The 27,374-nt window shown below is 41.1% G+C and overlaps 1 protein-coding gene across 2 annotated transcripts in view; it reads right to left on the bottom strand.

The window, feature by feature from the left end:
• Positions 1 to 27,374, bottom strand: part of MCUB (mitochondrial calcium uniporter dominant negative subunit beta) — a 52,411-nt gene that overhangs the window by 6,446 nt on the left and 18,591 nt on the right. Inside the window, exons 1-3 of one of the 2 annotated variants that reach the window (XM_054204167.1) lie at positions 4,555 to 4,574; positions 2,203 to 2,287; positions 1,780 to 1,950 (exon numbers count right to left, since the gene is read on the bottom strand). In XM_054204167.1, coding sequence (XP_054060142.1) covers positions 1,780 to 1,950; positions 2,203 to 2,287; positions 4,555 to 4,557 — 259 coding nt within the window. In that variant the 5' untranslated portion in view covers positions 4,558 to 4,574. Of the gene's footprint in view, positions 1 to 1,779; positions 1,951 to 2,202; positions 2,288 to 4,554; positions 4,575 to 27,374 lie in introns of those variants that run through there. The other variant, XM_054204166.1, reaches the window with a different exon arrangement.

Genomic DNA, 27,374 nt, shown 5'->3' with positions numbered 1-27,374 from the left:
GTCCATGCCAAAAATGCCACTTGTAGGTTTCTTACAGAAATTATCTTAGGCTTCACAAGTGACCGATATTTGCACTGAAGTAGAGTAAGTAATGTGCTTAAAGCTTTTGCTGACATACCACAGAAGAACGGGATTCAGTAATGAATCACAAATACCTCTGTCAGGGATGTCTCTGCACAGATAGCAGTACTCAGAGGTTAACCATTTGCTGGCACATGTTCTTGGTTAGCCCTGCCTCATCCCGGTAAAGAATCCTTTTTAGTGAAAACTTCCATATTAAGGGGAAGGAAAGCTTCTGACAATGATGATTTGTCACGGTGGCTTCTGAAGATACAGGAGTTTCTTACAAAATCATCTTTTTCAAGAGAATTTTCTTCTACCTTTGCTGCCTGGCAGATAAAACATTAAAAAAAACAAAACAAAACACCACCAAAGTTCTTTGTACATGAAGCTCATGCACAGTGTCTCCGTTGCTGTAGAGGATATAAACACATTGCTCTATGGGGTATTTTCCTGCTTTACTAAATGCGCTTTTAAAGACAACTAAGGCAGCTTCTCCTAGAACTCTGGCTCTCTGATCTTCTAGGAGCATCAATCTATTTTCGGTTCCTTCAAAAGTCTCTGCAGCCCTCTGCAATATCACCCAGGAAGAAAGGGAATATTAGGAATGCATCCAGTTATGAGCATTTGGACCAACTTTCCTTGATCCCATCCCTTCATCTTCTGTCTGCGTCTTACATGATGGAAAATAAATCTTTCTATAGGGACGTACCTATCCCTTTTTTCTTTTTTTTTCATTTTAGGGGGATGAGGGGAGAAATAGATACTTTAAGTTAGCTGAATTCAAGCACCTATTCTAACCAGATTCAGACAAGAAAGCTACATCTCACTTCTACTTTTGAGATTGAGTCCTTCTGTAGGATCACGACAGGGGTCACAAGACTTTTCAGAATTGCTGTGGAAAAACTACAAAGCACTGCCAAAATACAAACCAAATTATCTTGGAAATAAAATGGAAAACCAGTTTAACTAACTGGATGTTACCTTTTACCAACAGGCAGACCAAAGAGAAAAAAAACCATGAAAACAGTGAGCAGATCTGAGAAAATTACCTGAAGATTTGGGAAATGGGATAAACAGTATGCTACAAGGAAGAAAGACCACATCGGTGCTAACGTATCAGTATAGCTTTTTCCTTTCAACCCAAGGGCCCCAAAGTACTATACTCTACCTGATGAATTAAACCTCCCCACAGTCTCAAAAAGCTGCCCTTTATTATTACACACATTATCTTGTTGCTTAACGCTTAATAAGTTTTACATGTGAGTTTAAGTTTGTAGTTAAGGCAAACAGATTCTTCTAGCTCCAGGTACCACAGAACAACTGGCAGACATCATTCTTAAAGGCAACGAGTTGGCCTCTTGAATGTGATCACAGAGGACAAGGAAAGAAAAAGATATCAAGGAAACTAGAAGAGAGACACTTACTTAAAGACAGCATTACAAAGGGATGCTACCTGAAAAAGATAATAGAGAACACTACTGGGATTTAAGGGTGGTTATCATAATACGTCCAATTCTGCACTGTTAATCAGCCTTTCCAAGAGTACTCAGATATTAAATCTGAAACACCGTTAAACCCCAGAACCATTCAAGAACTACCCCAACAGCAATAATGCTAAACCTGACGGAGGACTGCACTCCTGTGCTTCAGGAGAGAAGTACCATCCATTTGAAAAGGAATATATTCGTTTTGAGGAATGACAGAAATGTAAGATACCTGTTGCAAAGACTTCTGCCCTCTCAATTCCTTTATCTTCTCTCTGCACATCCTGCAGGAATGCCCCTACGGTGGTAACCATAGGCTTAACAGTGAACCGACAGCGTTCACTTCTCGTGGGCAGCGTAAGAGTTATCACAGGAAGACCGTGTCTGTAATTAATAGTTACTTCTAGGGGAAAAACAAAAAAAGTGAAAATATTTTAAGTTGTAGTTTAATTTTAAAGCACAGGATGAATAAAGAAAACCACAAAATACATTCTAGATTTCTTTAATTAAAGAACATATAGAATGTCTATCTATATGGGATATATAGAGATACATCTAAAACATGCAACTAATGTTATCTCACCCCACACACACAAACTAAATGAAAATTTGGCTGACTTTGGTGGGAGGAGGCAAACCTGCTGGGCCAGCTTACCGTCAGATGGCACCCGTGTGCTGTAAGGTACCGCTCCTTCCCGGCCCTGCCAAGCTCTGGCTCCGACGTGGCTCCACGGGCGCACCTGCAGCACAGACACAGGAGACTGCTTTAGAAAGGGTTGGATACAAGATTTCTCTGGTCAAAGGCAGCACTCGGCCTGTCAGGGTGATCCACTTCTGTGTGATCTGAGAGCAGAGGTGTCCCTCTGAAGAAAAACCCCAATTTCAATGTCAAAGAATCATCTTTATAGAAAGCACAAACTTTACCAAAGGTATTAAGGTATTGCACATAGTTAAACTTTTTGTACTGTGTGGTTTAAATAACTTAAGGAAAAAGGAGAAGGGGAAGGAAAGAAATGAAAAAAAAATTGTAGTGTTTCTGAAGTGCTTCATGCAACTCTTACAATAAGCCCTCTCCTCTCCCCCAAAAAGCGGCTGCTTAAAAGATCTCTACATCGCGGTGCCTGAAGGCAGAAGTGTTCTGCAGCAGTTCAGAGTTCGCAGTGTAACTTGAAACAGCGGGCATGGTTTCAGTGAAGTCTTTTACCGCTGAATCATAAACAGAACAGCACTCAATCTCAAATAAAATAAGTGACTGAGGTCACTCCCTTTTGCTTCATAATTATATACCAAAAGTTAACTGTTGATATTCATGATGTTAAAAGACAATAACAACAATGCAGCTTGCCAAAGTATGGAAGATTTTTTTAGTTTTATTTTTTAAATATGAATGGCTGCTTCAACTCCAGCTGAGATGCTGCTGCAACTAACAGCACCACCAGCCTCTGGTACCACCTTGAAGGAGGCGCACCCAGATGCAATACGTATCCCCTACGCCCTGGGACAGTGATGACGGCAGGTTTTTTACCACGTATGGTTGTGCTCCCAAGCCCGTCCCTTCCAGGGACATTGGTGAGAACCACCAAGATGCTTCAACACGGTCATGTCAAAACAGAGAAGACAAATTGCTCCAATCAGACCCGTGCACTTAAAACAGCCCAGCCACGCTGTGGAAGATGCAACAGCTCCCACACAAAAGTCCCCTGCTTCTACAGCTAGTCTCCCCGCACAAGGAGAGGAATAATTTTATTGCAGCAACTTCCACAAAGCAGGCATTACTGCTATAAACTAAGTGTAACAGGCAGAAGCAGGAAGGGAAATCACATCCCTCACTAAGCTGGTTACAAAGATTCTGCGTAGGCTGGACCAAGGCACGGAGTCTGAAATATGATAGCTGGGGGAAGCAGAAAACGATATGGGGAGAGATAAAAAGGACCGATTTCCCCTCTTGTGAGCTTTATAGCTCATTTTTTTGAAGGCCACAATATTTCAGAGTCTGCAAGCTTACCTCCTTTGACAAGGCAGGAAAGGGAAGCTACAAACGCAAGAGGCCTCTGCCCATTCAGTACGTCAAGCACTGCTCACCACGTTCACGTGATTCATTTGTTTTTAAAGAATCACAAGCTTGACTGTTTGGATAGCAATATGCTATTAGGTTAAATAAAGAATTCATCTGTAAAATGAATCTGTGTGTTTCAAAGATTCTAACCTTGCTCTAGCTTTCTACTTGGAACAAGCCTTTTTCAGGATTTTAAGAAAATAAAATAAATCCCTCTAGGAGTTTCCAACACTAAGAAATCTGTGTATTGTAATCTTCAGGCATCAAAGGCAGTTAGAAACCTAGACTGAATAGCAAAACACCTTGAACACAAGACTGTTGTTTAAAAAAAAGGTAGACAGTAGGAATGCAGGAGTGCCAAACGGCCGCCCAGAGCTAGGACACGTGTGGCAACTTGTTTGTTCTGCAGCAAAACAAGAGACTTTCTCTGGAGCAGAGCAGGACACAGCCCAGCTCACCAGATCTCACCTCATCTACAGGGGGCACCTACACCCACAAAACACTTAGAAACATACAGCCTAACAGTGGGGAGACAACATTCAACACGTGATCTGTTTTTCCACACGGATGAAAACAGTCCCTGGTAATACCTGATAGCCCTGAATGTAACAACGGTGTTGTTTCTTCAGAGGGATACATTTTTTTACTAAGTCCTAATTTTTTTACTGACACTTGGTACGTAACTTTGCAATCAATATCTAGATACCTATCATCCAACACGCCCCAGGCACTGAACTGCATCCAGCCTGTAACTGAAGGTTACCTAATTTATTTTTGTGTGAATTTGGGTATCTACTTTACTTATGGAGGAAACACCGCATTCAACAATTAATATCTCTCAATATGTAAATATATTAATAAGTTAAAAATACTTATTACATTAAATTCCATTTATTGAAATAAGATCTTTATGGCATTTAATTCTGTTATTCTTTAGACTTTGACATTTACCATTCACGATCCATTGAAAGAATCTCTATATACTGAAGCTTTTTTTTCTTTCTTTAGATTGTCTGTTAATGCAGCTTACTCGTTAAAATCGCCTGCAAAGAATATATGAAGAAAAGCAAAAGCCACTGAGCCATGGAGTTGAACCAAGTTCCAAATAATGAACTCTTTCTATACAAGCTCTAGGTTCATTAGTTGGGAAGCATGAAGGGCTGAGTTAACTTTTCTCACTGTTTCCAGATTTAAATCTCCAGTTTCAGTGAAGTTATTAAACCATTAGCTTGCGCCCTACAGCGAAATCACTGTGCCTCTTTCAAGGTGCTTGGAATGACCCCTACTCTGCCACTGGAAAAGAATTGAAGTCAGCAACCACTGCAGCTAAAAGGTAGGCTTGAACCATGGGACCAAACCAACGAGGCTGCCCTCACAGTGACAGCAGTGAGAGCTGGAGTAGAAGGAGCGTATCCTGAATTAACTGCATCACAACTTTAGCTTTGAGACACTGTAAGGAGAACAGCATACTACTAACTATTTATGTGCCAGTACACACACCTCTTGGCTAATTCATCTAACCACACAAAGGCTGAGGAAAGCTATTCTACATCTTTCTGCAACTCGAACACACACGTGGCAGGACATCTGGCTAGAACAGCTCGAACGCAATCACTACTGTGTTTGGGAACCAGGCCAAAGGCTTGTGAACAGCATTTAGCTGTGAAACGCCCTTTTTTCCCTCAGCTGTATTTGCTTGCTAATGCAAAACACCTGGGAGCAGCAGTCAGCCACAGTGCAGCACATCCCTTGACTCAGTTCAAGGCATGGACTCCTGGAGTGAAAACTCATGAGAATTTAAGGCACAGAGTAATAACTGTGGTAAAAATAACCCAATATATTCTATTAAAAAATACCAGTTGGTGTAAAACAGAAAACATACATCCAGTTTAAAGAGGTATTAAGGGTACCTCCTGTCTCTAATAGCAGATGAGTTGCCACTGTTAAAGTCAAAGTGGAAATTTCAATGATCTGGTTTAGGGTCCAGCTTCAGGGACTAGTGTAGCAGCATAACTGGTCTGGAAAACCAGGCAGCCAGACATAGGGGGTGGGAGAGACAGGAATAGCAACACTGCGTTTTTCACTTTTGAGAGTGGCAAACCACTGAACCTACCTACATGGCATTTTCTGGAGGTAGCTGTTCCAAATAAGCAGTCTCTTATGTTGAGAGTGACTGTTGCTGCAAACTTAAGCTCAAATTTATGTGTGACCAGTTATGTGTAAGAAATTGGTATCATCGTCAGTACATGAGGTGGCACGAAAGATGCCTGCATATGCACTACATATGCAAATCGAAACTTCATCAGGAACACTAACTTCTGTTCTGTGGAAAATTGCAATGTGGGTGGGAAGGGAGAGAGCAAGAAATAAAAATATTTTTCTCAGGAAAAAGTGACCTTGAAAAAGGAATTCTACAAAAAGATGTCATTAGGAGACCTTCTGATGCACAGAATTATTGTCTTTTGATACCTACTTGATTTATTTCATTTTGACTTTATATATCAAAATGTTGTAAAAAAAAAATGAGAATCAAAACGCAGCTAGCCAACAACCACGTATTTGGAACTGTGTTTTCTTCGCTTATATACATCTCAGGAGTTTTGGTAGTTTTGGTTTGTTATTTCAACAGCAAAAATAATGTAATGCTCCTTCAACAATCGAGTCCCTATCAATTTGCATTTATTAGTAGAAAGCTGTTCATCCCAACCAAAAAACATAGAGCCAGCTCAACTCCATCTGCCCACTTCTTGAAGTTCTGTGCAATACTAAACTGAAGTATTATATTCCTCTAGCAGGAGATGCTGTTGATAATGCCTCAAGTCAAACTCATAAGCAGCCTTCACAAAAAATTATTACCGCGGACTGTTACTATGAATGATATGATCTCCCATATTCTCATTTCCTTCCCCCCAAGGCAAGTATAAGAATCTGAAATAGACAAGCACAATAATAAAAGGCACTACTCCACTAAGCGTATGCTTTTTACCCTTAACTACACTGCAGCAAAACACACTCTAATTAAAACATATCTTGCAGTGTGCTTTTCAATAGTAATATAGCGTTACAGTCTTTTCCTCGTCAGAAGAGGAGAGGTCCTTTAACTCCTGCAGTCCTTGTCCATCACCTGCTAAAGGTCCCTCCACACTGGAGAAGGATGGAGGGAAGGGAACAGAAGGGAGAAAAATCACGGGGGAAATTAGTATTGCCTAAAATTGATTTTTAGGGCCTCTCTTTCTAAGTGTCACTAGATGAGCCAGCATCCTCCAGGGAGACCTTATAGCAGCCTTCCAGTACCTAAAGGGGGCCTACAAGAAAGATGGGGAGGGACTCTTTATCAGGGAGTGTAGTGATAGGACGAGAGGTGACAGTTTTAAACTGAAAGAGGGCAGATTTAGATTAGATATTAGGAAGAAATTCTTTACTGTGAGGGTGGTGAGGCGGTGGAACAGGTTGCCCAGGGAGGCTGTGGATGTCCCATCCCTGGAAGTGTTCAAGGCCAGGCTGGATGGGGCTTTGAGCAACCTGGTCTGGTGGGAGGTGTCCCTGCCCATGGCAGGGGGGCTGGAGTAGATGATCTTTAAAGGTCCCTTCCAACCCAAACCATTCTATCCCCAGTATACATCGTTCTCTCCATGCACTGATCTTGCCCAGCCTGTGAAGGAGAGGGCAAGATGAGACGTTGCTTGCTTGTCTGGAGCAGGAGGAAAATGAGGGCAGGTATGTGTTAGCCACTGTTCAGTGAGGTACGTACTATAAATAGCTATTTGTATTTTCCATATTGACTCACATGTTCTGCTATCTCTAATAAACACACCTAGAAGTTCTCTGCATGTGAATAATGTTGGCTCCCATCGAATTCTCCAAGGGAAACAAAGAGAACAATTAATTAACTATGGAGTAACGATCTGTAATTTCAGAATAAACTAGGTATGGACATTTCAGAAAGGTTTAAAACCAACAGGAAGGAGGAAAAAGCAAATGCTGTCACAGTCTACTAAGTTTGCAGATCTAGCACAACAAAGATTACCAAAAAAGAATCAGTATTGAGACCAAGTTTACAATAACTACACATATGGTATTTCCCTTTTTAAAATGAGTCACCAAGGCCATTTTGGAGATACCTGCTGTTAAATTTTTGTGCTGTTTTTATAAGCAGTCCCACATAAGTAGGAAAATAAGACATCAGGAGCCCTAACAACTGCCTACAATCATCTTACAAGTGCCTATTTGAGCTACAGAAACACCTTCTCTCTCATTAACTTTTCAGTAACTTGTCTTCCCTTACACCGAAAGGATTTTCATTGTTTCTCCACTAGTCCTAGAACCGATTATAGATGATCATGCAACAACAGCCTCAATACAAACTGCAGCTTCGAGGCACATCACTCAGATTTAGCAACATCCTCTGGAAGCCCAGCTTAAATTAAACAAGCAAACTCCCCGTAACAGACACATCACTCATTCTGCCATAATACCCCTACGCCTAGAAACAGTTTCAGCCAGCGAAGATAATTCTGACACTTGGGAGCATTCAGGATACAGTTCTCTTTCTTAGAGGGAAAAAAAAAAAAAAGAAAAAAAAAAAAGGATGACAGATTTTCTTATCTCCCTGAGACAGAGCTTTCCTGTCTCAATATGGACCATGTGGTGAATACCTTCTCCCAGCTGCTCCATAAGGCACTACAAGAGCTGCACTGCAACATTTATATTTCAAGCTTACAGCTTATTCAAAATCCACAGTATTTTTAACCCCTTGCTCAGTACAAATCAAACTTTAAAAAAGTAACCAAGAGTCTTGCAGCAAAGCAGTAGTTTCAACATGAGTATGCATGTTCTGGTGATCTTGAAGAAGCAAGAGCAGTAACAGCACTCACGTGGCTTTCCTTCAAAACTCACTTGTCTCACAGCACTGGGAAAAAAAAAGAAAAGGTTTGATTTCACGTGCCTGTTGTTCATTGTGCCTTTATCATCCCTGATTATCTCTCATTTCCTGCCTCTGCTCAGGTTCCAAGAGCAGCTGGGACTAGATTCAAGCAGCCAGACAAACACTACCAATGACCAAAGTGACAGCTGTGATAAGAAGCGCATTGAGATGGCCAGCCACCAAGAAGCCCTTTTGTGAAGGCCCGGCTGGTAAAATCCACCACTGCAGAGGTGCTTCGCCAGGGAGACCTTCCACCCAGCCTCCACTGAGCAAAATCTAGGGAAGCACCTGGATTTGCATCCCTACCAGTTTTACAAGTCATAAAAATAGATGCTGAAAACACTGACATTTAAAGCAGGATGAAATTAAGCCTCCCTGCAAAGAAGCAACACCAGAAAGTGATGAGGAGACGAGAAGGACGAACACCAGCTGACATCTTCTGCCTGCGGTGTCTTCTGGGCACTACTCTGAAGGTACAGGTAATCCTCACTTTTCAAAGCAAGCAGACTTCCAAGCACACGTAAGGACAGGCCTAAAAACCAGGACAATTATGCAGGCCAAGTGTATTGTTAGGACAAACACCAAGAATTGTGCCTTATTATTTTATCAAACCTTCCCCTTCCTTTCCTACACAGAGAAGCAGCTCTAATATCTCCTCTGAGTCTAAGGTTTTATAGTATCAGAAATCTCGCATCTTCATCTAGTTTCAAGAAAGTCTAGTTGTCTGAAAGTTGCTGTTCTTCCCAACCTACTTTATTTTCAGAACGGAAGATGGGATGTGACACCTAGAAGGAAGTTTGCAAATCAATGAGGGGTAAGACTTTGAGAGGGAGGGATTATAGCATGAAAATGTATTTGTGCTTTATTAAAAGCAAAAGCAAGCCCACATTCGAGAGCTGTGCCATCTGTTCCCCAACAACAGTCTTGGTCAAAAGATTAATTTGTCAGCAAAGACAGGATTTGTAATTTGTCCCACAGAATGGATCTTTACTCTTGTGCTGTGCCTTCTTGGACAGGCATCCTGACCTGAGAAATGTTGCAAAATTTTACTTTCAAGGTAATAAGAATGATTTTGCTTTCAAAAATACACTTATAGTATACCTCACTAGATAAGAAAATGGGCTTGCTGCATCTTTTCCTACAAAGGTCTTAGAAATAGTGTATCTTAATGCACACATCTGCTTTCGTATCTCTCTCAAAAAAACCCCACTCAAACACACCTCCGTGAATAACACTAATTCTTCAAATTGCCAGCTTGTTTAAATTGTTTAAATTTCAGATGAAATGAGATAAAAGAAGAGAGATAAGGATGCAAAGTCAGATGAATGCAATTAAAGGTTTACCAAAGTCACAGCCAACTCTCTCTTCTCTTACAGAGCTTTTCAGATTGAAAGCACTGGGCAGGTTGTAGCACAAAGGAAAAAGAGGATGCAACTCATAAACCAAAACTGGTTGTCAACATTTTAATTTAGAATGGACACTTCTATTTACAATGTAAAGAACCCTAACCCCGAACACAAAAAAACACCAGGTTTTTTATACACCTAGAAGGGTGCACTTCTGTTAATTTTTATGAGTATTGTTTTCCCAGGCTCTTCTTTACTCAAGCATGCAGATTTCAAAAGCCTTAAGGCATTTACAGCTTGGCTAATAAAAGAAGAGAGTGCTTAGGAAATTTGATTGACTCAGGGCTTAGAATTAGTATCTGACAGATGCGTGCAAAAAGGTCAGTCAGAATTAGCAGCAGTGGAGAAATTCCCAGTGATGGCCCTCACCCGGCTTTTCAGCAAGTATTTTAGCAGGTAACATGCTGCAGATCCATTCCATAAAACAGACCTTGGAAAGGGAACCAGCTGCTCAGCTGCTGAAACATGCCAGGCAAGGGAAAACTGGCTCTTCTCCACAGCAACCTCTCCACCCCCCACTTAGCCACATCTCCAGCAAATTGTTTCCAGCTCTTCCCCACTCAGTGCGCTTCCCATCTGGTCCCCTCTCAGACTTCCCTAGGGTCTGACCACAAGCCATGAGGAACCTCAATACCCTGCAAAAATCAAAGCAGCCATCTCCCCTGTTCCATTACCCCACCTTCCCCCCCCCCCCCCCCCCCCCCCAAAAAAAAACTCAACTGCACTATTCTTACATAGTAGTAGTGAAATTTTCTTTCACTAGACCAGGTTGCTCAAAGCCCCATCCAGCCCGGCCTTGAACACTGCCAGGGATGGGGCATCCACCACTTCTCCGGGCAACCTGTTCCAGTGCCTCACCACCCTATACCCTAATTTTGCTATCACTTGAAGAGCATTTCCCCCACAGCTAGCAATTTCTGCTACCCAAACGCCATCATCCCAAAAGCAGAAGGTTTCTTGGCAATGCAGACTGTTGGCCTCAGATTCAGAGCCACCGGCCAGCTCTGTGGGCCCGCCTTTGAGACCGGCAGAGCTCTGGGCAGAGCCCTTCCCCTTTCATTCGCTCTCAAACACTCTCCTAGTCACCTTAGCGCAGAGGATGCCGTCCCAGCAAGAAAACGCAGCCCAAGAAATCCTGCACTTGACTTCAGCCAGACACGGAGGATTCATTCCATTTGCCCACTCACACTGAGCAAGAAGACTTTTTAATTAAATAATTATTATTCAGAGGGGCAGGAAAACATTAGGGAACAAATTTAAGGCAACAGAGGACAGTGATAGAGAGGAGATACTTAGTCTTACATCCATGTCTGTCTTAGTCCCAGTATAATTTAGCGCAAATCTAGGCACAGTTATCTGAATATTGTCCTATTAGAGAGGTTTCTCCTTTTTCTCCTGCCACAACATTTCCAGGAATAATTTGTCTATATAATTATTTTAACACAGCAGACCATAAAAAGATGTTTTTATAAACATCTCCATATCTCTGTTCCTCCTGGGTTTTTTTGTTTGTTTGTTTTTTTAAAGGCTTGCAGTTAGACCAGCCCAAACACTTAGGAACCAGTGTTTTGCGTAGGCAGCTGTAAACAGGTACTTTTCCAAAGGAAAAACATAAATTTCTTTTGATTGCTTAAAAAAAAAAAAAAAAGAAAGAGGGAAAAAAAAAGGTAGGAACAGAAGAACTGACAGATTAGACCAAATCAGAAGTCTTTCTCTGCTAGCGGTTGGCATTAGTATGTAGATACAATGATTTATATCCCTTAGAACAGGTAGTTATAGAGTAATTCCCAAAAGGAACTTAATTTATATTCCAGCTTTGCATGCTGTTACACTCCTGTGGAGGCTCAAATTACTTGCAGGGAGTGCAAAACATATTTTTTAGCCTTGTTACAAGGTCATCAAAGAAAACAAAGGCATAAACAGCCAAGTAAACAGAGAAGGATAATCCTTTCCCTTTCCATAGCTTCTGATGAATAACATTAAAAAAAAAAGTCTAGGGCAGATACCATAAGAACATCCATAGCCGGTACCAAGAGCGAACTTCACATCACAGTTTTAATAAAAACTTCAAGAGGTTTTGTCAACAGCTGTAGAGCTGCCATTTAACAGATCCTGACAGCAGGAAAATAAAAAATAAATTAAAAACAAAACAAAAACAAACGCAGACCAAAACAAAGAAAGTAAACATTTCTAAGCAACAAGATCAAAAGGGCCACTACGAACATACCAGCAACAATGTGTTTAAGAGCTCCCAGTCATTATAAGCACTTCCAGAACAGCTGCAACAAGATGGGTTTAGCAACACGATGGTAGCAACAGCAACACTTCACTTGAGAAGACAACTGTGGTCAAAGTCCCTTATCAGAGGTCTACATAAATATTTTTAAAACCAGGAAACTCATCTGAGTAGGCAAGCTTACAACCATCTATTTGTTTTCTTGGAAAAGAGCTTTGCTGGGAGAAGGGGCTTCAACAACATTCCTGCTAAAAGGGTAACCATAGCAGAGATGCCTAGAAATTCCAACCACTGTTCTGGCATGAAACAAAACACAGCTGTGCTGTTGAGTGTGCAGAGGCCTCGTTAACCCGAGTTCAGCAAACGTCCCGATAAGCATGTCCTGGCACTTTAAGACTTTTGTCTAAGGACCTATCACTCTCAAATATTTGTAGGCAGAGGTCTCAAACATTGCTATCACCCAAAGAGACACACCAAGGTGTTGCCAGATGACAAGAAAAAAAAAATTTCCTTTATTTTCTATTTTTCTTTGGGAAGCCTATCTTCTCCCATTGCTGTTCAAGAAACTGTTTTAAACTAAAAACATCAAATGGCTGTGGCTTTGCCGATGCTGCCCACTTCCATATTTCATCTGTTGACATCAGTGCTTTAAAAACATCCCTTAGCTGAAATAGCGACTCAGTGAACCCATTTGCAACATTTCTTACCAAATCCGACATAGTCTGATTTTCACCTTCTTCCTATAGGAGAAAGGTACAAAGCGATGATATCTGGAAATCAACAACCGACACTGGCTGTGATATGCTGAGCTACCACCATGCCCTTCAGTCTTTCCCACTGCACAACAAGCGTGTACGCTTATACCTGTCTATAGAGCAGACCAAGCAAACAGAAAAAGTAAAGATTTCCTGTAGAGGTTTCTAATGGCTTTTCCTAAAGCTTATTAGCATGAGAAAAACAATTAAAACAAGTACAAGAAGATGAAAAGCTCTGTATGCCCCGGATGGTCCAGCACCTGTGTTCCGCTGTGCCCGCCGTGCCTCCCAGGGGGGTTGGCAAATCTGCATGTTAGCTGCTCACTTTTCACCCCAAAGCCTTTGAACTCCAGCCAATTAAGAGCTGTTCTATTTCCCCTTCCTCTACTAATTCACTTAGGACATGTATTTGCAAGACTAATGCCACAAGCAGAGCAAGAACCTGCATTCTCTAAATGCAGGGTTTACGGCATCTTTTTAGGAACCTCTTTTAGTGCTACAGCAAACAAGAATTAAATGCCACGCAGAACAAGCAACCATTACTCAAAAGCCCCATAATAACATCGACATATACCAGATTTAGTCATCTGGTCTTCCAACACAAGCAGATTGCTATCATGCAATGATTATAAGGCAGAAGGTCTTACCCAGCTCTGTACTTTGGGACACATTTAAATGAAGCTGCCTCCGAAGAATCATACCCCTGCGGACAGCAGAATCTCTAGCCTGCAACACCAATGAAAGTCTGTTTTATGATGGCAAGTTTTCTCTAAGCTATGTCCAACAAATCCTCTCACCTTCTTAATACTGAACGGAAGCATATCATTTGGGGAAATCTTTACTAAAAGAAAACTCTAAAATAAGGTAAATATATCCTAAGTGTGCTCTATGTCAGGTTGCCGTGTTTATAGCCTGTAGTCCAGAACAAGCCACAACACTGACCTACAAAATGAATGGTCCGTGGTCACTCTATTCACTCCACCCGTAACACACACCCAAATTTGTACAGGAATTCTACGTGAAGTTAAATTTCAAATAACTTATTATAATTATTATGGGTTTGACATACTTCTTGTTAACGATTTACTACTCAGAGCAAGCAGTGGAGCATATAAACTTCCCACATTCAAAGGACCTGAAAACTGTTTAGCTCTTAATCTTGGAATTTTAACACAGGATCCCTGGAAAATTAAAGTTACTCCTCTGTAATGTAAATGTGCATATGCAAAGAGATATCCTACCAGGAAAATATTCTGCCACTATGTTTTGATATTAACAGTCAAAGAATATCAAGCTTCTCTTATTTTGTAAAGTATTATGTATCCGTAGTTTGTGCAGGGGGTGGGGCGGGGGGGAACAGGCCTGAGGGGGAAACCAAAAGGTTGCATTCAATTTCTCTTGAAAACAGAAAAGAAATTAATCCTTAAAACACTAACACAGAGGGACAATCTACATTTTTGATACACCAACTAAACCATTTACTGGAAAGCTATTAATATTAATTGTAAGCGAAAAAGGTATATAAAATTGAATTCAAAATTGCACTTAGCCCTTAAAAATTATGGATGCTGTTTCTCCCTTTTATCAACTTTGATCTAAGGGAAGATGTAGAGTACGGGTTATACCAGCAGCTGGAAAAACTCCTTCCTCTGAAGGAATCTAAAATGTCTTCACTGCATTTCTGTCTTTGTAAACTGATTAGCAAGACAGCTCCATATTATATATCTCATTAAGTATCACTTTTGAATTTCCAAATGACCTAGTATTTTCCAGGTGGAGCTTCTCAGCCCATCAAGGGCAAGTCAAAGCCAACAGACGAAGAGGGGAAACCCCTCATCACTAACATCCCACCTCAGGCTAGGACTATTGTGCAGAGTTATGGATAACCTGGATTTTTCTTTTGCTTCAGTAGAGCGGTTTCCTGTAGGAACAAGACACATAATCATGGTGTATATTTGTCTACCAAAGTCAGTTTCCACTAAGGTTCAGGATGATTTAATTACACAGCTACCAGCCACTCAGTCAGAAACAGTTAACAAGTGCTCAAAGATCCAACAGCCCACATTCCCTCTACTAGGATGCATAAAACATTTGCACATTAGAGATGTTAATTTTAAATTAAATATGATTACAGAGAGGTTACTCAAAACTGACATCTAACATCTGCCCATTCCTGGCGGCAAGTGTGCCGTTCCATACCACCAAAACAAGAGGGGCAGTGCTGTTAAGGAGCAAGGATGAGCTGTTCCCCCTCAACATGTTTACCCGGTACCCTTCTAACAAGAATTAATTTGTATTTAGAATAGATTTAACATATTATTCTGTGCATACAGCCAAAACATGTTATTCTGTGCACACAGCCTCTTTATCTCTAGCAATGTGGAAAGACTGCCACCTTCCATAAAGGTCACCAGTAGCTTTACCTCCAGCGCGAGCACTGGAGCATTGCAAATATTGCTGTGCAGAGCCTGTGGCCACTCACAAAGCCTGAAGGCTGGCAAGGTGAGAGCACTGTGGGCAACATAGAATCATAGAATTGCCTAGGTTGGAAGGGACCTTTCAGATCATCAAGTCCAACCATCAACCTGACAAAACCATCACTAAACTCTATCTCTAAGCACTATGTGTACCCATCTTTTAAATACCTCCAGGGATGATGCCTCAACTACTTCCCTGGGCAGCCTGTTCCAATGCTTAATAACCCTTTCAGTGTAAAAATTTTTCCTAATATCCAGTCTAAACCTCCGCTGGCGCAACGTGAGGCCAGACATACTATTTAGTGCCTTTCTTAGAACAATCAAGTTATAATAAAGGTGTTGTCAGAAGCATGGAAAAGGTGCGTGATCTACGGTGAGAACCCACTGTTCTGTAGGAAGATGTCTTTATAAACTGCATAATGCATAAGCAAGTACCTCCTCTGCATCTTTGATGTGCTTTTCAGTCATTTTTCCTGCAGTCCTATTACAAGCTCTTCCTAATCCAGCCTGCCCCCAGCCAGGGACAGCACAGACTGTTCCAGGAGTCTATTATAGGAGTGTATCTTTCTTATCTCAGTAAAGGTACCAATTTTAACATCCATAAAAGCGAAAGAACCACACTGATGTATTCTTTGCCATTTTACAGTGCAGCAATTTTCTTCCTGCTTGCAATGGGAGCAGGTGACCTGGAAGTCAGACCAGGTGGTAATTCTGGTTGACTCATGGTGCAGACTTGGCAAAGTCACTCACATCCAAGTTTTCAGGTAGGGTGCTAACCTCGAGGTGTTTCACACTTGAAGTATTTAAGGCTGGCATCAAGCACCTGAAAGTTTCCACAGACTTCAGCCTCAGTCACAGCTGCCTTCCAAGTGAGGACCCCAAATCCATGTGCATCTCATAAAATGTCGGGTTATTCAGTCCCTAAACCTCAGCTTTAGATCAGAAATACGCTCTAAGGAGACCACGGAGCCAACTATAACTTGCCATAATCTATACTTAACACACGTCAGGATGAGATTTAAGGAGACCTGTCTCATGGATTTCTATCTAGCACAAAGCAAGCTGTAGTGACCAGAACTGGAGATTTCCATATGGCCACTTACAGGGATTTGTAATTACATTCATCACTTACAATGTTTATTGCAAGTGGGATGAAGAGAGATTCAGTTGAAAGCATACACTTGTGCATCATGTCTTTATATCGGTGAGATGTAACAGTATAATTTCTTCTTTAAAGTTGTAGTGATGTTCTCTTTTAAAACCTTTCCTTTAATCTCAAAATGTACATACACAGAAAAAATACTAACCTCAGTGTTCCTCTAAGATATTTTAAAAACTTTCTCCAGAAAACAAAACCAATCTGATTTTCTGCTACAGGTCATTACAGTTGTCCAGATTTACGTCCCCATTAATGGATACCCTCACTGACAATATTCCGTACATTCAACTTTGCAGGAAAGTATAACTGTTCTGTGCATACGTGAGAAAGTGTATGAAAAATAGGCAAGACAACACTCCTGGGGTTTTATGAGAAGTAAGGAGCCATCTTCACGTTTTTGGTAATAATAGTCTTCAAAATACAAATACTGATGTTCAAGATTTACTTTTTCAAAAGGATAAAGCAGTTAATGTACTCAATACGCTAATGGCTAGCTGAGGGGAACCGCAGGATGCAAAACAATGAAAAATCTAGTCATAAATGCCTATCACAAACAAAATGTTAGTGAATTTAGAGGAGAAACCAGACAGCAGAGAATAAATGGTATACAGATCCACTGGTACCCCTCAGTGTGGTGGAGCGTGACAGAACAATAACACGAACAATATCTAAATTGTTAACTAACAATATCTGAATTAATTCTTTTTTTTTCCTTCCTCTCCACATTTAAAATGCCATGAGAAAAACTTACATTTTTAGTTAAAGTTGAAAGCTCAACAACCAACAGGTACACAAATTAATTTGTTCAGGTAGTGCCCAAATACGATATCCTATATATAAAGTAAATTAAAATTCATGTAAACAACCGCACAAAAATCAATCCATGTCTTTGCAGTAATAAAAACTGAATATAATCAAATATCTGATTTGATCAGCTAAACAACACATGAAGACAGCAAATAATTATGGTTGTTTGCTTTTCTCTTCCCACATTTTTATAGAAAGAGAATTGCATAAGAAGTGTCACAATGTATTAGTACTGTTTATATATTTCCAATACACATGCAGCCAAGAGTGTAACCTTATTTAAACTGCCTCGATGCTATTTCAGCTCAGGGATGTCACAAGCCATCAAGCAGAGCACAGAAAGGCAGGGACTCTTATTTCCACACAAAGGTACTTGTCTGGGGGAGGCAGAGCAGAGATAACGCCGAGTAACGCTGCACATCAGCAAGGAGCCGAGCGGTGCCCAACCAGCAGGACTAGGGCTGGCTTCCCAGGTCTCCGCAGCACACACTGGGATGTTACGTTGCAGGGTCCAGGTCTTCCACACAAGTAAACAACCTGCTGTTCTCACCAGAAAATACACCTCCACCATCTAAACACAAGCTTAGATTCCAGGAAGAAGTCTTCTTAGCTGTCAAACAAGAAAACTCCCTAAATTCTTGCTCTGTTTAGCCCTGCATATATTTTGACACTGAGCATTTCCATACATTACTGTTTATTAAACCTTTATATTAGCACCGTATGGAAAGAAGAACAAGTAAAAGCCTTAGGGGCTTTTTGTTTGGTTTAGTTTGTTGTTGTTTGGGGTTGTTTTGCTATCCAGTTCAGTTATTGAAAATAGCTAGGCAATCAAACCAGCAACAGTACAGCCCAGAAAACACACCCAGAGATATTAAGGAGGAAATGGACTAGTGAGCTCAATCCGATCTGATGTGCCGCATAATACAGCACGGCAATTTCTCCACAAAGCTCAGCCCAAGCTGGAACATATTTTTTCAGAAAACATCTTTGTTTTGATTTCAAAATTTTAATAGATGGATGTTGTAGATTTTCCATAAATCAGAGATGACAATTACAAATTAGCATAGTAAAAAAACCCAAAACCCAGGCACTGTATTTTCTATTTAATGGGTTGAGCAAGTTAATCTCTCTAGAGTTTAACCTGCTTATATTAACAGCTGTTGAGCCTCAGAAATGTCACTCCTTTGAAGGTACCCATAGACCACAAGAACTTAGATTGAAACTTTTTTGTTGCAGAATATTTTTTCCACTCTGGAAACAATTCTTGTAACTTCGTTAAAGGAAACTCAAGCTTTCCAGCCTTCCAGCGTTCAGAATTCCAGACTCACTAGTATTATATGGGAGAATAACTCTTCTACCTCACCGTTCCCTCCTCATACTTATCTGTCCAAAAATCTTTTGACTACAACCTCACGAAGGGATTCACATCCAGCTATCGCAACCTCCATGACCCTCTTGGAATGGCTGCCTTACAGGACATATTCTGCCATTTACATTCTTTGTTTCCAGATAGGGGACCTTTTTTTTTTAATGTCCTATAATTTCTTTTCTTTTTTTTTTTTTTTTAAAACATATTCAAATGCCACCACTGGGTGAAAGTGAGATACAAAAGATAAAGTTTCCAATGCATTCCAGCTTAATGGAAAACCCTCAATTCCCCATATGTTGAAATAGGAGTATCTTAACATAGAAATAAACTTCTACCAACCTTTACGTGTTATAACGGATGAAAAGGAATCAACCTCAGCAAGCACCCAGAGTTACCCACCACTGACCTCTCCATTAATCAGCCAACCAAGTGGTAAACGATATTGTTTAGGTAACCTGTACATTTTACCAGTAATTGTATTTTGCCCTAGATGCTTAGGATACTCAAATAGCAGCAGGTAAGACCTCTTACACAGCCACCCCAAACATGTGGCATCACTGCATTCACAGTTAATTTTGTGCTCTCACTTTATTGATATCTTATTTATGAATTAAAGACAAGTACATTTTAGTAGGTATTACTATTCGGTATGTTGGTAGCTCAGTTAGGTCTTACTTGTTCCTACCTCTAGTTTGTCAAACTGAGATTTAAAAGGGATTACTGTACCTTTCACAGGGCCGGCCAGAGAGACTCCATGTACAAAAAGGGGAAAGACAAGTTTTCAAGTGCGTTTTACAACAAGAGTTGGCTTCAAGAATATAAATTAAAGATGAAATGCAATAGAGACAACAGAAAAAGGTTTCATACAGTGCAAGCATAATCAGTGCTTAAGGATTCCCTGCAATCAGAAGAAATTGCCCATTTTTTTCACCTTACGGTCAAATTAGCTTGCCATCTACATTACATTACATTACAAGTGATTACCTATTTCCTTACAAAATTGCATACCAGCCAGAACTCAGCCTTTGTCAAGTGATGAGTAGCTGAACTCCTTTCCTTTCTGTTTGAAATCCTAAGCTGTCAGCCACGGGCAATGTTGAGGCAATCAGTAAAAAGTCTCTAGCATCATCATTTAAAAAAAATTACTCAATTTTGTTCCATAACTAATGTCCTACAAGTAAGATCATAACCTTAACATGTAGGCGAAACACAGTCAGAAGTTTCTAGAGAAAACCATTTACTCTCTTTAAGGGACTTAGGGATCCAATTTTTTTTCCCAAGGGAGGCAATACCAAATGCTAAGTGTTACCTCTAGAAGATTAAAGCAACAAATCCAGGAATACTTATTAGCCAGAGTTTCATGCTAACTGGCAAAGGTAGATGACAGATCACTCTGTAGAGACTCATACTCTATTCTGCTTAGAGCAGGTATAAGCACCCCGAGCCCTGAGCTATGGGAAAAGGACATCAGAGGCACCATCATGAACTTCAACCAGCTCTTTAGTAGATAAATCACTCCTGTCCTTGGTCCAAATTAGAAAAGCCTGAAAACCAGGTGGATGTGGTCAACGGACTCCCCAGTTCATTTAAAAATTCTCTTCTGGTAAGGAACAGCAATATTATTTTGGGTTGATCTACCTTGATTCTATTTCCGGTTGTCTGCCTAACAGCACTCATTACTTGCAGAACCTTAAAATCTGCATTCCAGCCTCACTATCTAGAATCACATCCTGAAGCCCACAGCAAGGAGGAAATCCTGTGGTGTTGTTTTCTTCGGTGTTGACAAATTGTACATTACACTGTATTTTTGTTAAATTTTCTGTAACACGTGGCACTCAGTTCTCGAGAACTAGCGGAGTATTTATTCATACTAACCAGGAATACAAACACAGGCACTGAGACCATTTTCATGAAGCTCACAAAGGGCTTTAGTAGTCTAAAGAGATTATTTTTTTCTGTAAAAGAAGTCTCTTACACTTTTATCAGCATGCTGAACAGCTGCATATGGGGAGAGATCCACCACATATCCCAGCACTCGCTCAAATCCACCTGAGCAAAGTGGTCAGAATAGTAACAAATAAGTTGACAAAAGGAAGAAAATAATCTAAATATAGAATTACAAAGATTTCCATTTGCCACCTGTTCTGTTTCTCCAGCATGCTGCTGCACTGAGCAAAATAGATTGTCCTCCTTGTTGCCTATGAGATTAAAAACAAACAGAAAAACCCTGTGGCTAATAAAGTTTTCATCTAAAACTAGCAACACAATTTTACCTCCATGTGAAGAGACACTGGAAGACAGGTTTGAATCCATGGTTTTAAGGGCACAGAATTGCCTGTACCTATACAGAAATGAGCATTTGAAGTATATGCACGCGCTGAGACATCCATCACTCTCCCTCCCTCCCCAGCCATCCCCCACCTGAGACTGCAATGTCAAATCCCCTCGAGTATTATTTCTTAAGACAAATCATTCACTTTTTCCACTCATTGCACTGTACCTATGCACTATGATCATAGCACAGGTTAATAAGGAAGCAATGCTTCTGTAAGAGACTCGCCTGTTGTCCTTATCTCCTTACCCTAAGAAACCACTAGGGAATTTCAACTCAATCTTGAGAGATGGTAGAGGTCTCAAAGTTATTATGTTCTTTCATGTTGCATGGAAAAATTGGAGGCTGAATGGAAGAGAGAGATGCAAATTAACACCCCTAGGGAGGAAAAGGCAATGGCTCACCCATTCCCAGAGGCAGGCACGCAGACAGCCCTGGCATTACCAGCCAGGGACCTGCCGACACTTCCCACTCCCTGCCTGACAATGCAAAGCCTGTGGACAAGGATGACTGGGGCAATCTCCGTCACACATCTGCAGAAAATTAGGCTCATTAGGTTTATAAGCCATCTAACTATGACAGCTTGTCTTATGCAACCTATAATCACATCACTACAGGCTACCTGAATATGAACATCAAGAAAGGCTGTTACGGGATCTTTAACTCTGGATCGGTATTGCACATACCTCAAATTTACCCAGAACAGAGAGTTCCCACAAGGCAACACTCACATTTCCTGGTGTTCCAGAGCAATTCAGCCCAAAACAAAACAGATATTTCAGAGAAAGCATGATAACTAACTACCTCTCCTGCTTTGCTTCCTCATATGCCAAAGAGCGAATCCAAACCACTTGTGGGTTTAACAAAACATTCTGCAAAACCAAGTACACAGAAGAGGGAAGGGGGCTGCTGTAGCTATAAAATGGCTCAAGCTTTCACAATATGTTGCAGGCCTAAAGGTACAAAATTGAAGTACATTAGCTGTCAAGCTCTTTTCAGCAATGATGTTTGTATTTTCTGTACTGCCTAATTCTGTCAGGGGGGAGCTCAGCAGGGCAGACGTGATCGGCATCACAACACAAGCTATAGCGCCAGAGACTCGCTGCTTTTCTCTCCACAACTCCCTGCGTACCTTACTCTTGCATCCTGCGCCAGTGCCACCATTCCTGTGGTGACACCTCCCTCTGACTCTCAATTTGCTTTTTAATAATCCCTAAGATCTCACCTATATTTTGCTATTACCACCTCGATTTTACAGGTAGTAGGTACAGGCTGTGTTTTCTCTTAGAGAGGATGAGATGTCAAGAAAAATAAACCGCAAATTTAGTGTTTAGTTTCTTTGATTCTAAACTTAATGTTTGACTATTGAGAGCAACACAGAGTGGGCAGACCCTCCATAATAAGGATAAACAACCTTTCTGCTGGAGCTCTGCAGGGCAGGAAGGATGGACCCCTAGGTGGAAGAAAAGAAAGGCTTCAAGGAATCTCTGTTGGGAGTATTGCTCTCTATCTCCAATACTCCTGCAACTCCCTCAGCTAGGCTGGAGGTGCTTGCAAACATATTTCCTTGGCTGAGCATTGAGGAACATCAGGACAATTATATGATCACCTTAAGGAGACTCGGAGTGCAGGTCACAGCAAAATGGCTTGTTCCAACTTCATCTCTACAACCAGCTGATCAATCAGAACAGGAAAGCGAGCCAGCTGAAAACCATCCCAGAGAGAGAGGAAAAACAACAAGAGGATAGAGCAGGAGAGATTTCAAGTGGATTCAATCTGTGATCTGAGCACAAAAGAACAGGCAGAAAAAAAAGTAACCAGGGAAGGAGTGCCTTAGCCTAAATTAATCTTGAAGAAGTTGCCTACAGGACATTGTATATCTTGAACTGGATCAGAAAACAAACCAAACCAAAACAACCAAATCAGTTGCCCTCTGAATGGAAAAAAAAAGTCTGTGTCCTAAAAGGAAAGTCACAAGAACAGCTGAATTTTACTGCAGTGGTAACTATACTGTATTTTAAATATATCATATGGAAAGCATTGACTTTTATCCGAAGCACTGACGCATAGCGCAATTTAGTGGTTGCTAGCAATGTAAGAGCAAAGCTGTGGAACAGGAGCTCACCTAAGGAGGGACTGAGATGCCCACACAGCTCATGCAGACAGTGCCAGAAGGCCAGGGGATGGCAAGGTGCGGAGCTTGTACTCCAAGCTCTGCTTCATTCTCCTCTGTCTGAAATCTTCCTCTGTCACTGGAATTGCACGTGGCCTGTAAAAGATGTCCCCAGTGACAATAACCTTGTCTGGACCTCGGGCAGGTCACTAGCTGACTAGATACCAGTTCCCCGAACAGTCAGGCCAAATATCAGTGTCACCCAAATAAAGATTTGCAACATGGGACATGCTCTTGAGCAATATCCCAGAGCAGCAGAGCCAACCACAATCTGGATGCTGCAGGGAACATGGACTGTGTGCTGCTTCCTCACCTGATGCATCTGCTTCCTCAGGAGCTGGGCTTTCTCCCTAGTGTCTCTGCCCTTTGCTTCTCTCATCTTTACGGCTTTCACTTGAAGCTACAGAGGAAAAAAATAGCATGGAAAGAGCAGGCAAAGGAAATGAAAACTACTGCAGTGGGACAAGAAAAGCAGTCAGCAGCTATTTTTGAGATGGACACTGCATAGTGACAGACAAAGGTACAATATTTGCATCCCTCCTACGCAGAAGGGTGATGTTCTGTTTGTAGCTTTGGCATATTTCTCTAAATTGCCCTCTTTTTCAGTCTGCGCTCACTTTCATAATATACCCTCACTTGGATCCCAGATGAGACCATTTCCACATCCCATTCCTATTTTCCTTAGAGTGTGAAAGGAAGACCTTCCACACAAAGCCAAGCAGCCCAATACAATAGCAGTTTCCTTTCATTTCCTCCATCTGAAAAGTAGACCTGTGTTTAAGAAATCAGATGGGAAATAGTTTTGACCTCAACTGCTATGTTTCTACTTGTGGGTACTTAACTAATATGACCGTCTCTTTTGAAAACTTTAAAGCAATAAGCTTCAACCACTTGCCTGCAGACAATGCAGTCAGACAGTTAAGCTGTATAAATTCACTGTGTAATTTTTTTACAACACATGTAGTAAGTCATTCATCTGTTTCCTCTTTCTTTCTTCCTTTGCAAGGAAAAATAGAAAAACGCACTAAAAATACAGCCAGATGACAAGTCTGGACATTTCAAAATCCTTAAAAAAAAACCCCACAAACAAGTAAGAATTTTTATTTATGCATTTCTCAAAAATGATACAGAAAGCAAATGGTGCTGAAATTTCTGAAGTGGAACACTTCAGCGTGGAAGCTGCCTGCCACTTCTCTGATAGATATTTCTTTATCATTATCAGGTGGGTTATTTTGACAGCTTCACTTCTAAGCTGACTGTAAATCTGTGAATATTTCACTGGTGATTGAACTGGAACAACTACTGACAATATCCATCGGCTCGGAGCGTGAAGATTTAGCCAGGCTCCAGTAGCCAATAACATACCTGTATATGAGACAAAGTGCTGAAAACCTGTATTTACTTTGCACTGTGTAATTCACTGGGATTTTATAAAGTGATTGTTAACTATCTGACTAAATGAATAATATGCTTCATTATTCATAGAGTTCAACCCTTCAAGGGACAGCTGCACTTAAACAATAAGAAAATAGATTAAATTTGGAAAGAACAAGAGCTTTCTGAAAATTAAACTGGCAACAAAAGCAAAAAGTTTTATAGGGCTGTAGGGTTCCTAGGTCTCTGTGGGGTGCTGCCTCTTTATGCCACGCTGTCAGCTTTAGTTCATGTTACTGTTTAGCCCCTTCTGTCTCGCTACAGCTGATGCCCAAGAAGAAGCTGCTCCAATATGTCCTGCACTTCCAGACTGTGACAGTCAGGAGCTGACTGACACCCACCAACAAAGGGGAAAGGGGTGTCCCAGACAGCCCTTTGCAGCCCCCCACTTCACATTCTCTGAAAGATGCCTCCACTTCAACAGCCTGGCCCTACGCGGTTGGCATCCTAACCACAGCTGAAGTCCTAAATATGAAACAGAATGAAACACTTGGCATCTGAATTCTTTCCAGTGTTTTATTTTCAACTGCTGGGTGTTCAGGCACAGACAGCAAAGAGTACCTACTCCCAGAACCTAACAGCTGTCAGTATTCACTGCTCAACAACAAAGCAGGGCGCCTGCCAAAAGATTTTTTTGAAAAAATTACTTTGGAAAAGAGGGAAAGGTTGGAGGCAGGAAACATGTTCTTATCTTTTAAAGCACTTACAGCTAATTTGATCATAAGTCTCTTCTTCACACTATAATTGAGCATCTCTCTCTGATCCTCAGACAACTGCTGCAGGCAGGGAAGTAGAATTACTTCTTTATCCATATTGAAAAAACAACACAGTTACAAAGGTAACACACAAAGCTTATGGTGGAGCAAAGAACAAAACTTGTGTATCAAAGTATCATCTCTGCATCACATATGAAACAGTACCATGTGCTTCCCTGTTGTAGGACTCAGCAGAAGAAAAACCTACCAAGATACACATTACATTGTAAACTATCTATCTACAACTTTTTAATTTTAAATCTATAATGTCTAAAACCTACTTTTTTATAAGTGCATCTTTTTGTTGATTTAACTCTTTTTTGACCAAAGGGTCTTGGTTTTTTTTGGGGTGCCATCCCATCTGCTGCCTGTATTTTGGTGGCGTAGCAGATCAGGTGTCAAGAAAGAATCACACTGAAACCAAGAACTGGTCTCAGACCCTATAAATGGCCATCACGGTCCAGATCAGAGTCCAGCTACCTCAACATCGCCCCTACTCCACTACGGCTGGGCAGATCCCTTAGGGATGCCCAGGGAGGAATGAGAACAGGGCAAGAATGTTTTCATTCCCTTCCATAGCATATATCTCCTCTTTAAAAGAGCAAAACACAAGTGCATTTAACTTTCAGAAAGTACAGCAGCTTGACGTCCTTGTCGTGCTATGATTCTGCTTTGTCTCACAACTATCTATCACTGCAAAGATCACATGCATTAAAGACACTGAGACACTTGGTTTTAGGACATTCAATTTCATAGCCTTCAGCTATTTTGCTAAACATAGAAAAATAGCTGCAACAAGTAGAAGCAACAAGTGCAGCACACAGCAGCTGTACGGCAGCCAACTCTACTTCAGATTCTCGCCTGTTTCAGGCAGACTTCTGTCATACCTGCATACTTCAGTGACCTTAAGTAGCAGAAAATGCAACTGGTACATTCTCAAAGGAGAATCCCAAGGAAAAGCAGCAAAGGTCTAACAACAAGTCCCTGGCAAAGGAAGAGGAGTTCTTGCCACTTAGCTTCAGCCTGATGGAGAGGCAGGTCTGAGAAAGTCTCTCTGTGCCTGTTCACTCAGCTTCTGCTCGGATTTTGGCTAACACGCTGCCCATCCCAAGGCTTGATGTATGCTGGGAGCAGCACCTTAAGGTCAAAGCAAGAGCAATGCATTGGCAGGACACTATGGGCGGGAAGGGCTAAAGGTCGTTATCCAGCTGTTATCACCTGCAGCTTGCTGTCTCCTGCCACCATCCTTCCATTTCAATTGTCTGGCATTTTTTTCAGAATCCACCAACCTATGGAAATGGTATAGACCCAAGTTCCTCAGCTTACCCCAAACAGCTTTTGAAGCAGCTCCAGCAGCAGCCAGACAGCTAAGGCTTTCGTGCTTCCCAGTGTGACACAGGGGATGGCCGCACCATGCAGGAGGAGGAAGGATGAACACACTCACCCTTGGTGAGGTCACTGCTTTGCTCACAGGTGCTCAAGTTACAAATCAGAGAACTTGTGAGTCAGAACCCTCATGAATTAAGTGATGAATTAGTGAATTCACATGTTAGACTAGTCCATACAAAGCGGACTGAGCTCGTTTGACACATTCATTTGTTTTCTTTCTTAATAAGCTCATTAAATAAAGTTTAATTTACGGAGTATGTTGTCCTGTAAATTTGAGGACAAATTCTCTCCCTCTCAACCTGGCGTTCAAGGATGAGAAAAGAGCGAGGAGTTTGTCAGATTTATAAATCCGCATTTGTTTATAGGACTCAAGACAGCATGGTTGACTCCTGTTGCATTGCATGTCCTTCACACCAAATTCCAATAATGCCGACAGCTAACATGACTAATGTCACAGGATGAAGCCAGACTCAATACATACATTAAATCACCCTAAAAGGACAGGATTTTTCTTACTACATATTTATTAGATTTCTGTCTAGCATAGCTCTGTGT

Source organism: Rissa tridactyla, chromosome 5 (genome assembly GCF_028500815.1).
Source record: "Rissa tridactyla isolate bRisTri1 chromosome 5, bRisTri1.patW.cur.20221130, whole genome shotgun sequence".
Taxonomy (NCBI): Eukaryota; Metazoa; Chordata; class Aves; order Charadriiformes; family Laridae; genus Rissa; species Rissa tridactyla.
This window is presented reverse-complemented; position numbering and strand designations above follow the sequence as displayed.